This window comes from Emys orbicularis, chromosome 25 (assembly GCF_028017835.1).
Source record: "Emys orbicularis isolate rEmyOrb1 chromosome 25, rEmyOrb1.hap1, whole genome shotgun sequence".
NCBI lineage: Eukaryota > Metazoa > Chordata > Testudines > Emydidae > Emys > Emys orbicularis.
The window spans coordinates 8,249,065-8,265,351 of NC_088707.1; the positions used below are offsets into that span (position 1 = coordinate 8,249,065).

Below are 16,287 nucleotides of genomic sequence, written 5' to 3' on the forward strand. Positions count from 1 at the left end.
TAGAAATACTCACAAGTGAATGACGAATCTCCATTTACACTTGTGTTAAGCTAATTTGATTGCACTAACAACTGAAACATGCCCTTTTTGCTCATGAAGGTAGCACCTAACTGAGCTAGTTCTCTAAATTCTAGTACCCTGAGACTTCCATTCCCCCATAGCTCAATAGACTTGTAACCGTATGATAATGCGGTTTGGCTTGAAACCCTTTTTACTTAGCAGCAGTGAGAATGGTTTGTCCTGAGTAATGGTTCTTTAAATCAGGAGAGCAGCACAGAATCCAACTAAACTTCCGGCAAGATTGAACCCCCAGAGAGAGATTCCCTCACCTCCACTGTTAATACAGCCCTTTATACTCAAGTCGGAATGGTTTGCTATGACCACAGTAACATGCAGATGGTGATACTGCTTTACAAGATTTCTTTCCATTTTACTTACCCAGAAGATTACATCATTAAAAAAAAGTTAGCTATGATATCCCCTCCATAAAGAAATGGACTTCACTTCCCATTCTTCTCCAGTCCCACATATTAGCCATCTTCCCTCCAGGGGAGGGCTAGACATTGCTCTCTCCAGAGTTTGGGTCAGCTACATGAGAGACTGAAGAATGAAGCCTTGCTTTCCCCACACCAGCTCACCAGGGAGTAACAGCTCCTTTCACTGCTACAGTCAGCAGTAGAAACAGGAGCACTGGAGGAGGAAGAGGGCGAGGGAGGGCAAGACCATGAGGAAGAGAGTATGAAAAGCGAAATAATACAGGAATACAAGACATTCATATGTTTCGGGGCTGAAGATAACAGTCAGTCCAGCAGCCCAGGTGAATTATTATATATGTGGAAGGCATAGAGTGTTGTACACATGGCACAACTTTTAGGAAGCAGGTAACAATGCCTATAATTAAGGTTGCCTGACACTTTCCATTTTAAATTGCTTATAACTTTACCAAACTTCTAATAGTTTGGATTGAAATTTTCCATGTTGGGTATCTGCCTCTGGCTTTTTAAAGTTTCAGCTAATGTTTAATAAAAAGTGCTCATGATAAGACTCCTCCGCAAGTACTTATCTCCTCTTCCCTGACACAAGAGTTGCAATTATCACAATAAATTAACGGAAAGGTTGTATGGTTTCCCTATAGCATCTACAACACCCTATAGCTTCAATGTCTTCTGCTACATTTTTTTTTTTTAAATGTCTTAGATCAACCTTCATAAAAGCAGCAAATACTCGTACATTGGGGGGATAAGGGACTATTTCATCTTTGTTTTTACAGCGATGGAAGTACACCACTAACTACTGTTCTCTCTAGGGTCACACACACTTCCTGCCAACAGACCCCACATCAAATAAAGATGAGCAAGACGACACCAGTACACACTGACCTTTTTGGAGAGGGGTATGATGTTGCTAGGTCGAACGAGCCGCCGCTTCTTGCAGCTTAGTACTGGGCGGGTGCGAGCTGCTACACAGGTTCCATCAGAAGGAGCAGAGACCATGTTCAGTCGCTGTTTTTTATGCAACAGCTCCTCAACATCTGTGCCATCTCCCTGAGCATGTTCTGCCAAGCCAGACTGAAGACTGTCCAAGAGCAGAAGAGATTGAAACATTTTTATTCATTTGAACTGTGCAGTGAATAGATGCCACCCAAAGATCCTAACTAGGCTCACAATTCTGACCTCCACTTCAAGTGGCAAAATTGAAGTATTTCAATAGGGCTGTCAAGGGATTAAAAAAATTATTCAGTTTGTAATATGGAGATATACCTATCTCATAAAACTGGAAGGGACCTTGAAAAGTCATCGAGTCCAGTCCCCTGCCTTCACAGCAGGACCAAGTACTGTCCTACAGTAATTAATTGCACTTTTAAACAATAATAGAATACCATTTATTTAAATGTTTTCAGATGTTTTCTACATTTTCAAATATATTCATTTCAATTACAACACAGAATACAAAGTGTAAAGTGCTCGCTTTATATTTATTTTTGATTACAAGTATTTGCACTGTAAAAAAACAAAAGAAATAGTACTTTTCAATTCACCTAATACAAGTACTGTAGTTCAATCTCTTTATCTTGAAAGTTTGAACTTACAAATGTAGAATTATGTACCAAAAGAAACCTTCATTCAAAAATAAAACACTGTACAATTTTAGAGCCTGCAAGTCCACTCAGTCCTCCTACTTGTTCAGCAAATTGCTCAAACAAACAAGTTTGTTTACATTTGCAGGAGATAATGCTGCCCACTTCTTGTTTACGTCACCTGAAAGTGAGAACAGGCGTTCTCATGGCACTGTTGTAGTCGGTGTCGCAAGATATTTACATGCCAGATGTGCTAAAGATTCATATGTCCCCTTCATGCTTCAACCACCATTCCAGGGGACATGCGTCCATGCCGATGATGGATTCTGCTCGATAACAATCCAAAGCAGTGCGGACCGATGCATGCTCATTTTCATTATCGGAGTCAGATGCCACCAGCAGAAGGTTGATTCTCTTTTTTGGTGGTTCGAGTTCTGTAATTTCCGCATTGGAGTGTTGCTCTTTTAAGACTTCTGAAAGCATGCTCCATACCTCCCTCCCTCTCAGGTTTTGGAAGGCACTTCAGATTCTTAAACCTTGGGTCGAGTGCTGTAACTATCTTTAGAAATTTCACATTGGTACCTTCTTTGCATTTTGTGAAATTTGCAGTGAAAGTGTTCTTAAAGTGAACATGTGCTGGGTCATCATCCGAGACTGCTATAACATGAAATATATGGCAGAATGCGGGTAAAACAGAGCAGGGACATACAATTCTCCCCCAAGGAGTTCAGTCACACATTTAATTAACACTTTTTTTAATGAACGTCATCAGCATGCAAGCATGTCCTCTGGAATGGTGGTTGAAGCATGAAGGGGCATACAAATGTTTAGCATATCTGGCACGTAAATACCTTGCAATGCCGGCTACAAAAGTGCCATGCAAATGCCTGTTCTTACTTTCTAGTGACATTGTAAATAAGAGGAGGGCTGAACAAGAAGTAGGACTGAGTGGACTTGTAGGCTCTGAAGTTTTACATTGTTTAGTTTTTGAGCGCAGTTATGTAAAGAAAAAAAAATCTACATTTGTAAGGTGAACTGAATAACACTATTTCTTTTAGCATTTTTACAGTGCAAATATTTGTAATAAAAAATATACACTTTGATTTCAATTACAACACAGAATACAATATATATGAAAATGTAGAAAAACATCCAAAATATTTAATAAAATTTCAAAACTGCGATTAATCGCAGTTAATTTTTTTGAGTTAATCATGTGAGTAAACTGCGATTAATCGACAGCCCTATGTTTAAATTGTTTGACACTTTTCCCTTTTCTTTTCCTCCTATCCCCTTCCAAGTTAAAAAAAAAAAAAAAAGTGTTAGGAAAGTGCAGAGCAAAGAGTACTAAGGGAGGAGGGATAGCTCAGTGGTTTGAGCATTGGCCTGCTAAACCCAGGGTTGTGAGGGGGCCACTTAGGGAGCTGGGGCAAAATCAGTACTTGGTCCTGCTAGTGAAGGCAGGGGGCTGGACTCGATGACCTTTCAAGGTCCCTTCCAGTTCTAGGAGATAGGATTTCTCCATTAATTTACTAAAATCAACGGTGAGAATTACACACAATTCCAATCTCGACCTCAAAAAGTCCCTTTCTATCCAACCCCACTGCTCTACCAATGAGTGACTCAATCCTGGCATGCAGGATCCCCTGAAATTCCAGTCCTGAATCTCTTGAGATATTGGCAGATTATCTGTAATGGGCACCAGGTTGAGAAACAAATTCATTGGAACTGATGCTTAGAATCTAGACATGAACCCCAAATCTGGTCTCCACTACAGAATTGTATCATTGCAATCTTCACCAGTGTGACTGAAATGGTGCAATGCTGACATTAGCCTTCCTGTTTTAGATGCATACAGAATACCATGTCCACACATAGCACCCCTGCAGTAGTAGTACATTGTGTGCACTTATCTTAATTCCAACACAACACCCCATCCACTGGCCAGAACGTTTTCTCCTCATTAGAACATAATGCTTAAGTTTTATAAGTGAAATACACTGCTCTCAAATGTAGAGCTTTGATGACAGAGCTAACTGCAGGCATATCAAGGCATTTTGTTACCATGCTGGGATAATCAATTGCACTAATGCAATTGAAACACCAGCGCTTTCTATCCACAGTGTACCGATATAAGAACAAAGACAATGGCGCTGGAAACACCTATGAACAACTGCAAGCACTTGTGAATACTGCATGCATGGCAGAGATTTCCAACAGTGCTTGCAATATTAAAATTCTCTAGTGTAGACAAGTTTCTAGTGTCTGCTTTCACCTAACATTAAATCCCGCTATGTTCTCTTAATGACAACAGAGCTAATGTAGGATGTATTTGAAGTTTAACTAAGACCTTGCATGCAATTGCTTGAACCACATAAGTCGCAATGGTGTTAAAAAAAAAAACCTGTTAAACAGTTTTGCCAGGACTGTGTTTTACATCATACTTGTTGCACAATTCAAGGCAGGGAAAGATTATTTTTCTGAGAACGGTGTTATGCCTAACTACACTGTCTAACGCATTGTTTCTGAGCGCATCTGTAATTAGATTAGGTGTGGGACTCAAGCAATATCACAACCATGAGAGGCTATAACCATGCCTGAAAAAGGTTTAACTCAGTTACAAACTCTAGAGTGGGCCAGGCCTAGTTCATAATGGAATACCGCCAACATCACTGGAGGCATAAACCCTCCCCAGGCAGCCCATGCAAGCATCTTACGTGTTAATAACTCCATTGACGGGTCTCAGCGCTCCACAGGGTTTGGAGGGAAGGGATTCTGGAGTATTTCCAGCAGATGTACCAAGATTCACTACTGGCTGGGAAATGGAAGCACCCTGCAGAGGGAAAAGAAAGGACACAATGGATAAAGGTTTCCCACATAGCCATGTAAATTTCCCTCATCCCTACCTCTGCACCACCAGCAAAGACCACAACAACGGGCTTCCACACAGAACTTCAATTCCAGGAGGCTTCACAAGCCAGCACATGCCACAACACAGAATTGAGACTGAGGAGGAGGATTTTGCAAGGTTTTCCTCCTCCGCCAGAGCTGCTCATCTGCAGTTCCCAGTGTGCAAAACAAAGGATTTCCAGTCTTCTCAGGTAGCTGCAGGCATGCATCCAAGACTGCCTTAGAGGCCAGGAGCAGTCCTATTAGGAAGATTTTAACATTATGCCTCACTGTAGTGCAATAACCACTTGTGCAAACCACCCTCACACTCCAGTGATCTGCAAACCATTGAAGTTCAGTGGCTTTAGTTCATGTGAGCTGCCAGAATCACTGTGAGGCCCCTTCTACATTAAGGAAAAAGGACCAAACAAACAAAGGTATCTGCATTGTTAGGCACCTAAACCCCTTTGTAAATTCGTCCCCAAACATATTGTTAAACACTTTAAAATCTTAACATACATAAGGCAGTTGGTTTTACACATGCCGGAAGGTTGTCCCACTACAGCTACTACAAATGCCTTGTGTGTACGAGCATTTTAAACGTGTTAGCACACACCATTTTTCTAAGTGCAGTCCAAACAGAATAAAAAGCAGACAGCCCATGATACCCTGAAGATCTCTAGTAATAGGCTGAGGAATCCATCTGAAGGTATCAGGAGGAATTTCCTCTTGGGAGGGGATGACCCATTTTCCCCATGCTCATCTGGTCCCTCTCCTTGAATGTCCTAAAGTCTGTTTTTGTAAGCCCATGAACTCGGAGGCAGAATCTCCACTGAAATCCCCTTGGAAACTCAGAGCAGCTCTCTCTCTCTGAACTTCTGTGCAGCGTGTCCGTTCATTCCCAGTAAGGGGAAGGGGTGAACTGAAGACAGGGGGTGGGGTGAGAAGGGGTGAGTTAGGGTGGGGTCCAGGAGGGAATGTTCCATGAGCCAGGGTGGAGGGATAGCTCAATGGTTTGAGCATTGGCCTGCTAAACACAGGGTTGTGAGTTCAATCCTTGAGGGGGCCACTTAGGGATCTGGGGCAAAATCAGTACTTGGTCCTGCTAGTGAAGGCAGGGGGCTGGACTCCATGACCTTTCAGGGTCCCTTCCAGTTCTATGAGAGAGGTATATCTCCATATATTATATTATTAGGGGGCAGGATTGCTCCTTTAGACTAAGCAAGGGGAGGGGGGAAAAAAAGTTGTTACCAACATGTGTGCTGCACCTTGACATTTCTGACTCTCTCTGAGAGCACAGCAACAGGCTGCCATTTCACTCAGACCTGCTGCTAGCCTGGCATAAAGTCTCTCACACTGAGCCCTTGAATGGAGACTATTTTTGTTCTTTGTTGATTTGCTTACGCCAGGATAAAGGTAATTCAGACAGTGGTATGGGTTCTCTCCATGTATGGCACATAAGGGGAGTGGAGTGGAGGTAGCAATAGCAGCCGGCTCTGCACTCTAGGCACAGAGGCAGTGTTGTTCCAAGGGGCCTAGATTGGGAGGAAGCAGAACTAATAAAGTTGTCTGACTACAGCTCAGAAAAAGTGGGCTGGAGACCCTGGAGCAGCTGGGAACCCAGGAGGAGGAGAAGCGTCTAAAAAGCAGGAACAATTCTCTAGCAGTCCGTACTTAAGGTTGCATTAATCACAGATTTGTGTATTTGCAAGGGGGGAGGGGGAAGAGAGATCTGCTCTGTTAGGGCTATGGATGATGGACATTCACTGCAGCTGTGGGTATCTAGGGGCGCTGGCAGTCTTCTAACACCGTGCAACTGGTTTGTAGTCTTTCCTAGTTTGTTTTTTTGCTACTCTACCACCACTAGGAATGGCCCATTTCAGGTGTGAAAGTCTGGAAACATGGACACTTGCCAGTGCTGGCACCACTGCAAGAGTCAGCCATACTGTAACCCCTGCAAAGGCCACCTCTTCGCATTTGGCACTGGGAGTTTGCAAGCCACTGGGGTCTCACATGGTGCTACAGAGGCTACACATCATTTCATTCCTATATATCCTTGTAGATCGCAGACCTACTCTAATCTCTTTGTTTAGATCACTCCTCTCAGCCGACCAAGCTTCTGATGTGTCCCCAGCAGAGGGGAAGAAGCCCTTCACTGCAGCAAATGCCTCACCAAAGTCTTCATGTACCGTCTCCTTTTGCTGGCAAGGAGGGATCACATTAAGAGTATGTCTACACTGCATCTGAGAGCGAGCCTCCCAGCCCAGGTAGACACACTGGTGTTAATGGGGCTTGCAAATAATGCACTAAAAATAGCTGTGTAGATATTGTGGCTTAGGCTCCAAAGCCCAATCCTCACTCCCTCAGGCTTGAGAGCCTGAGCGCCAATGTCAAAGCAATGTCCACACAGCTATTTTTAGTTCATGAGCCCCGCCAAAACAAGTCTGTGGACCCAGGCTGGGAGGCTCACTTCCAGATGCAGTGTAGACATACTCCCAAATGTCTGAACTGGCGAGACATGGGGCAGAACAATTTCCTCCCTACAATTGTCTTTAGATCCTAACACTATCCTGCAGATCATCAAGGGCTTAGCTGTTACTACTTCAGGATTTCACATCATTCATATTTTCAGACCGCGCATTTCCAATCCTGAAGTGGAAGGTAACCGAAGGAATTTCTAGGTCTTGTGTGAAAACCTCCCCCTCTGCTGCCAGTATAATGAATTCCTCCTAGGGATTATCAGGCAACATTCCACACATCCTACTCCGTGCCAGGACATGTGATCATACAACACACTCATTCCACTGGTCAACACCAGCTGGGACATCCTGGGGTCCCACACATTGGCCAGAGGAGATGACTTTGAATGAAAGAAGAGACCCAGACACCAGGGAGGGATAGCTTAGGAATGATTGGTGATGGATCCACTCTCCTGCCCACTTTTATACACCATCTCTTCCTCTTGCAGCTTGCTCTGGAGCAAGGAAACGGGCGCAGCCCAAGAGGCTGGTATTCCATGCAGCCCTCAGGGTGCCGAGATAGTAATGCAGATCTCGGGGACCTAGGATGAACAGAACAGCTAGAGTGTATCTGAAAAAGGACCCTGAGGAGGGGCACCAGATAAAGCTGCTCTTCTGATAAGAGTTCCAGTGCAACAGGAATGTGCTCTAGACTTGTTCTCTAGCTCTGTGCAAGCCAAGCCTCTTCCTGACTCACCACCCCACCCTCTCTGTGAACAAGTGTAATTAAGCACATGAATAATCCTGCAGGGGGAGCATAACTGCTTGGTGCCTAAAGGCCACATTTCCTGTGGCTGACGCCCTCAGCATTATCTCCGACAGCCAGGCAGTCAGAACTAAACAAAAGGTAGGAGGCTGGTAGAGGATTGCACAAAAGAGCAGAGTGGGGGTGATAAGACAACTTCAAATGAGGCCCCTACATGAAAGTGATAAGGATGAGTATTTTTACTGCCAGGTAAGAGCCCTCCAGAACAGCAGACTTTGAGGTGCAGGCTCCAGCCGTGACCACACGCCTGTTTTATGCAAACAGCAATCTCAGCACATGCTTCATTATTTCTTAGCAGCTATTTTTATTGCTGTAGCACGCAGGAGGCCCAACCAAGGATCAGGGCCCCATTGTGCTAACACTGGACAAACAAAAATTGATCACTGTCCTGAAGAGCTTACATTCCAAGTAAAAGAAGAGACAAGTGGATACAAAACTGAGAAACAGTGAAACAAGGTAACAGTGAGAGGATTACAACCAGAATGATTCAGTGGTACCAGCACACCACCTGACCAACGAGATATCACAGCAGAAGAGAGTTTTAAGAAAGGATCTGAAGGAAGAGAATGAGGTGGCCTCGTCAGCCTGCGGATGTTTATGGGGAGCTCCTTCATAGGGTCAGCATGGCTTTCCAAAAGGAAAAACAAAACTGGCATTGGCATATTCTCAGCAAAAATTCCTGATTTAAACAGACAAACTAGAACAAAATGAAGTCTTCCTACCACTGTTAAACTTAACTATTTATCTCAGTCTTCAATCGGGCATTGACTGATTCTCTCAAGTAACAGGAAACTCCTCACCGCATGGATTTGCCTTCTCTGAAGCGATCACAGAATTCTATTCTATTGTATGTCTGTTGTTCCCCACCTATTACTTGGTAGTCATGAAAGACGGTAAATAATCACTGGTCAGAGCAAGCCACTGCATGATCTAAAGCACTTTGTTATTCCAGTCCCATATTCTCACACTGCTCTGCTAGTGTACCCCAATACCCTGCTATTCTGGTCCTAAGCAAATCCTGTTAACTGTAGCAAATTATGTAGTAAGTTTCATGATGAGGTGAACTGTCATTCAAGGACTAATAAGAGACCCCAAACAAATGTATTTGAATCCCAGTCTCAAGAGGTGAAAATCTAGTACAAGTTACCTGTAGCACCACCTGTGCTTTATAGATCAGACTGTCAGTAATTTGGTATTCTTGTCCATTATGGACTGGTACTGGTAATTTAGTATTGTTGTCCATTATATGTAGGCTTGGAAAATTAGATTTTTTTAAAAATATTTTTGACAGATTACATCAATTGTTATTTTTAAGTTCTTAGATTTTTAGCAATTTAAATTTTCACTCTGTGGGAAATTATACCCCCATGTCAAACAATTATTTAATGACAGCAGACATTGAGAGTTAAAATGATAAACCTTTGTAACCATTAAAATGCAGATTGTCAACATAATATGCCAAAATATACAAAGGAAATAACTTTAAATCAAACTAATACATTTCTCAAGCTGGATTTTTCTTATTTATTAAACACTAGAAGCTTTCAAAACAGGAGGTCAAAATAATTGGAAGTTGTCTATTTTGGGAGCCAAATTCCAAAACTGTGGCAACAAGAAAACATCGGTTTTATTTAATATTCACCCCACAGAAGGAGCTCTCTAAACTATGGTTGCTTAAAACCGACTGCCTCATGCAGGCAGAAATATTCATCTCTTCTGTGAATTTATAAGTTAAAATAAATTAATATTAACTATTTTGGAGCCACACAGATAGCAACTCTCACCAACTGGAACACGTGGCAAAATTAATGTATTCCTTGGGTGCCCCTAAGTTTTGCTCCAGTTTGAAACTTACCAGACCCTATCAGCAGGTGCTCTACGACCACCACCAGTATGTGAGCTAGAGGAGGTCAGTCCAAGTGTAGCTCACAGTACTGTAAAGCAGTTTGCAAAACCTCATCTTTAGTATGTAGGTATTTCCATACATGACTACAGGATGAAGCTAGGCCAGCCTGCACTGCATGATGAAACCTGTAGTCTCGATGGCCTACATTTCTATATTAAATAATAAATATTAAGCTCTTCATATAGTTCCCATCCGTAGATCTCATAGTATCATTTATTCCCACTTTGTGGGTAGTGAAACTGAAGCACAGATTAATAGCCACTTTTTCTAGAAGCATTCACTAGTTTTGTGCCCCTCCATCTCTGGGTGTGCAATCAAGACATTTTTGCTAGAGGGAAGAAGGTCTGAGAGAATAATTTTGTGTCTTTAGAATGCTTTTCACTTGTCAACTACTATATCAATGTTAATGTTTATTACAAGGGTCTCTGAGGGAAACGCTGTTCTAAAAACCATGTCCAAGTCACCATATCTGTTAAACCCAGACCCCCCTGAAAAAACCCTCCTCACAGCCATCAATTCTCCGGTAAAGCCCAACTAAGAGGCCTTTGAAGTGGGAGCTAACCAAACAGTGCACCATGCCTCAAAGGGCTTCCAGACATCACGGTCTAAGAATCTGTCTTCCAAGACACACGCCCAAAACAACATGCACCAGTACTTGCAGACATGTTTCTGTAGTATCTAGTTGTGTTTCTCTCCATCTTTGGCACTTACCAGTCTGTCAGTCCCGGGCTCCAGCTTAACTTCGGCACTAAGGGGATGGGATGCATCATCTACTGCAGTATCTGGGGACGACGCTTCACCAAGGACTATCAGCCCCTAGAGGAAAGAAAAATGTAAGAATTATTACTGTACCATGGTGGATGGATTTCTTCAGTCTCATGTCTCTTCCCCTTCTTCACACTCCAGAAACCTAAACCACCACAGCAGGTTTGTGTCCAAAGCACCATTCAAACAGGATGCCAAACAGAATCCCTGCTGCCTAGATTTTCATGTCATCTAAGTTAAACTGGTGCAGAACCCATGGCTTTGACCCACCCATAGCATACAGTCAGCTCCCTCTCAGCCAAGGCTGCTGAATACTGCCCCCTCCTCTCTGATGCACTGCATATATGAGGAGTCAGCTAGCTGTCTGTGAGCAAATACAAAGAGAACATTTCAGTAGAGTGGAAAAGAGAACTGCTTCTTGTAATAAAGAATACAAAGTGGATCCTCCATCACAGCAAGACAAAGGGGAGGACAAAGTCACAACTGTGCCAATGCAAAGGCAATAAACCCTGGCTAAAAAACCCACAACCAACAAGGAGCTCAGAGCAGATTTTCACCATGGATGCTGCATTCTCAGAGACCAATACAGGAAAGAAACACACTGATATTAGAAGCCCTCTACACCAACATTCCACACAGAGATGGACTATAAGCCATCAGGAACAATATCCCCAACAATGTCACGGCAAACCTGGTGGCTGAACTTTGTCCTCACCTGAAACTATATCACATTTGGGGACAATATATACCTTCAAGTCAGCAGCACTGCTATGGGTACCCGCATGGCCCCACAGTATGCCAACATTTTTATGGCTGACTTAGAACAACGCTTCCTCAGCTCTCGTCCCCTAATGCCCCTACTCTACTTGCGCTTCATTGATGTCATCTTCATCATCTGCACCCATGGAAAAGCCGCCCTTGAGGAATTCCACCAAGATTTCAACAATTTCCATCCCACCATCAACCTCAGCCTGGACCAGTCCACACAAGAGATCCACTTCCTGGACACTACAGTGCTAATAAGTGATGGTGACAAACACCACCCTATACCGGAAACCTACTGACCACTATACTTACCTACATACCTACAGCTTTCATCCAGACCACATCACACGAGCCATTGTCTAAAGCCAAGCTCTAAGATACAAGCACGTTTGCTCCAATCCCTGAGACAGAGACAAACACCTACAAGATCTCTATCAAGCATTCTTAAAACTACAATATCCACCTGCTGAAGTGAAGAAATAGATTGACAGAGCCAGAAGAGTATCCAGAAGTCACCTACTACAAGACCGGCCCAACAAAGAAAGTAACAGAACGCCACTAGCCGTCACCTTCAGCCCCCAACTAAAACCTCTCCAGCGCAACATCAAGGATCTACAACCTATCCTGAAGGACGATCCCTCACTCTCACAGATCTTGGGAGACAGGCCAGTCCTCGCTTACAGACAGCCCCCCAACCTGAAGCAAATACTCACCAGCAACCACACACCAAAAACACTAACCCAGGAACCAAATCCTGCAACAAACCCCGGTGCCAACTCTGTCCACATATCTATTCAGGGGATACCATCATAGGACCTAATCACATCAGCCACACCATCAGAGGCTTGTTCACCTGCATATCTACCAATGTGATATATGCCATCATGTGCCAGCAATGCACCTCTGCCATATACACTGGCCAAACCAGACAGTCTCTACGCAAAAGAATAAATTTTTTTTATTCACAAATCAGACATCAAGAATTGTAACATTCAAAAACCAGTTGGGAGAACACTTCAACCTCCCTGGACACTCAATTACAGACCGAAAAGTGGCAATTCTCCAACAAAAAAAAACTTCAAAAACAGCCTCCAACGAGAAACTGCAGAACTGGAATTAATTTGCAAACTGGACACCATTAAATTAGGCTTGAATAAAGACTGGGAGTGGATGGGTCATTACACAAACTAAAAACTATTTCCCCATGCTAATTTTCCCCCTACTGTTACTCACACCTTCTTGTCAACTGTTTGAAATGGGCCATCCTGATTATCCCTACAAATGTTTTTTTCCTCCTGCTGATAATAGGCCACCTTAATTGACTAGTCTTGTTAGAGTTGGTGTGTGGGTGTGTGTGTGACATATATAAAATCTTCCTACTGTATCTTCCACAGCATGCATCTCATGGAGTGGCTTTTAGCCCACGAAAGCTTATGCCCAAATAAATTTGTTAGTCTCTACGGTGCCACAAGTACTCCTCATTCTTTTTACTGATATTTAAATAATCACCAGCAGCTACAAATCCAGTAGGGCATGGCAGGGTGGAGAGGGTTGTTTTATCAGGGTTCTAATGATATCTATTCTCTCCTGTTTTTTCCCCCTTTTACCCCATAACACTTGGGGTTTAATCAAAGGCCAGAACTATTCTACCTCTATGTTTAGCAGATGCTAATAATTCATCATGGCTGTACGTGCATGAGGAGTTGACAAAGATGACCTATTTAACATTCCGGGGGGGGGGGGGGGGGGGGAAGAGAGAGAAAGAGAGAGAGAAAAGAGGAGGAAACCTTTTGGTAAGATCTAACTGGGAAGCAAGAGGGAGAGGTGAGAGGTCAGGCACAAGGACCATATTGGCTCCTATATGCGCCACACCCCCCCCCCAGGTAAACAGAACTTAAAGATGACAACAAGAAACTGGAAACAAAAGGATAACAGTAGTGAAGGGGCAGCAATAAGGAGACCAGGACGACGATAAAGCTTGTGAGGGTGGTGGGAGCACGTGGAGAGCCTTAAAGGCATAAATATACTATGAGGTGAAGGCAAATTAGGACAATGGTCATCTCTGGTCATGGAGGTGACTGGTCCTTCCCTAGGATGCAGGCAGGGCTACTTGGAATGAAGATACCGGACACGGATCAGCCACTTGAAGGCCCCACTACGTGTTGCCACACAAGCGATCAGAGCTCTAGTTTTCCAGGGACAAGGCCATTAAGGCCAGGGAAGAGCAAAAATGCCCCCAAGTCCAAAGAATAACTCTGTGGCCATGAGCATGGTCCCTTATTATTGCCAAGTTATTTATTTTTTAACTGCACACTTATACTGGCTGCACTTTTCCACACCAAAACTCAGGCCCAAACTTCACTGCCATCATTCCTCCCTCCCTCCACTCCTGGATCCTGTGCCAACACCTGCATCCTCCCAGAGCGCGCCACAAGCCCTTGCATGGACATTTAGTGTAGCAACAACTGCATCTTAGCTGTATCGATGGCACTGATCCCATATTTGGGCCTTTCTAGGAGCCTAACATCATGGCTTGAGGGAATCAGATCTAGAACAGCAGTCCACTGGGTTTCCAGAAAATCATGGTGGCGACCCATAATCTAGTAATTAATTTATGTAAAAATCATGTAATGAGATAAGCATGTTTAAATACAAGGGGTAGATGGTTTCTGACTAGCAGTTCTGGCTGCCTCTATTCTTCCATCTCCCTCCTTCCTTATTACCCCTAAGGAAACTACCCAATGTCCAGGGTGGATGTTAATTTATTAATTTCTATGGTTTTCTGGGAGTGTCAGGAGGGTGGCTGGGCTGAGAAGGGATGGGGAGATGCTGGCTTCTGGAATTCTAGAAATGATTAAATACTGCTGTGCTTCTTCTCCCAGCCACCCTAAACGTTGATCTACCCAAAGTGACCCGTCACCTTCTGTAACCAGTTCCAAACTCACCTGAGGTTGGGAACCAGCAACAGGGAGGTAGGTCAGGTAGAGGAAAACTGGCATGGAGCTAGCAACAGTGAGACTGGCACTGGAGAATGGTGTGTTGGAGATCCAAGGGAAGTCTTTTTTCTTCTCCTGGCGCTCATGGATTTGTGTGCCCTTTGTTTTGCTCAGGGAAAGCGAAAGTGAGGAGGCAGGAAAAGTCAGGGTTATAAAGGGCTTTACTAATCTTCAATTCATCCGGAGTAAGAACAGAAGTGGATGAGCAGAACTGTTCTGTGAGTTCCAGGAAAACTGCAATGATCAGGTCTAGCACCTTTGATATTTATTAATAGTAATTGATTTGCAAATTTTTTTTTAAAATGTCAATCGTCATTTCATTCTCAGTACCTGAATAGTCTCTCAGTTGAACCTGCCATTGTATTGTTGTCATCAGATTGAGCTTCTCTGACTAATATACAAAAGCTTTAAGAATGCAGCTCACCATGTGGAATGCAGGGGAGAGGAAGCCTATTTTAAAATAAAATTTGATGTTCTAAAAACCTTCATTTAAAACTTTGAAACTATATCTTTTTTTTTTAAGCTTCCATATAGGATATTTATTACCAATTCCTACCTTACATTCTCTCTCAGGCACTATATCCTGAACTGGGCTGTGGGAATTGGCTAGATTTCTTTCATCAACACCCTATAGAATTTATCACACTATCAGAATGGCACCCTTCCTTTAGATGGTTGGGTGTTTTATTTTACTTTTTCAAGCATCAATGATTTACTCTTCTTTGTAATAATAGGTAGGGATAAGATCATTAATTGACATTACAGTTCAACTCTTTAAAGCAGGAAAAGTAGAGGGAATCATGTGAGCCCTATCAGGGACTTAGTATTACTTTTTTTAAAGCACCCAGAAACATGCTAGGCACTTTGCAGACAAGAAATTTGATGGTTCCCCCTCACATTTACTAGTTAGTCTAATTACGTCTTCCCTGTGCAGGTTTTATTAATAACTATGGGATTAACTGGAACCCATCTGTATACCCCATCTGAGAACATGACATTTCCCAGAAGCATGGTGCTCATACTCCTATAGCATCAATCAGCCTCAGACAAAGTGATATTGGGTGGGAAGGGGGCAGTAGAATGCAAAGTTCCATCAGAAGCGCCACAGTCTTGGGGTACGTCTACACTACCCACCGGATCAGCGGGTAGTGATCGATCTATTGGGGAAATCGATTTATCGGACGCAATAAATCGATCCCCAATCGCTGTGCCGTCAACTCCTGTACTCCACCATGGCGAGAGGCGGAAGCGGAGTCAACGGGGAGTGGCGGAAGTCGATCCCGCACCGTGAGGATGGGAGGTAAGTCGATCTAAGATATGTTGACTTCAGCTACGCTAATCTCATAGCTGAAGTTGCGCATCTTGGGTCGATCCCCCCCCCCCCCCCACCCACCACCACCCTAGTGTAGACCAAGCCTTCGACTGAGCTCCTCACACGGAGACTGTAGTCATCATCTTCACACCCTAGTATAAATCTGACCCACTGAGCTAGCCCAAGCTTTAATAGGAGATGTGTTTGGGGTAACTGCTGCAATTCACTTTTTCTGGCAACAAGTTCCTCCCAATAACTGTTTCAGAACCCCTCTTCCCCCCGCTTCCAACCA

At 43.5% G+C, this 16,287-nt stretch overlaps 1 protein-coding gene across 1 annotated transcript in view; it reads right to left on the minus strand.

Moving 5' to 3' along the window:
- The window catches only part of KANSL1 (KAT8 regulatory NSL complex subunit 1), a 185,620-nt gene that overhangs the window by 24,599 nt on the left and 144,734 nt on the right, over nucleotides 1-16,287 (minus strand). The window contains exons 5-7 of the mRNA XM_065422791.1: nucleotides 10,869-10,973; nucleotides 4,795-4,910; nucleotides 1,380-1,575 (exon numbers count right to left, since the gene is read on the minus strand). Coding sequence (XP_065278863.1) covers nucleotides 1,380-1,575; nucleotides 4,795-4,910; nucleotides 10,869-10,973 — 417 coding nt within the window. The remainder of the gene's footprint in view (nucleotides 1-1,379; nucleotides 1,576-4,794; nucleotides 4,911-10,868; nucleotides 10,974-16,287) is intronic.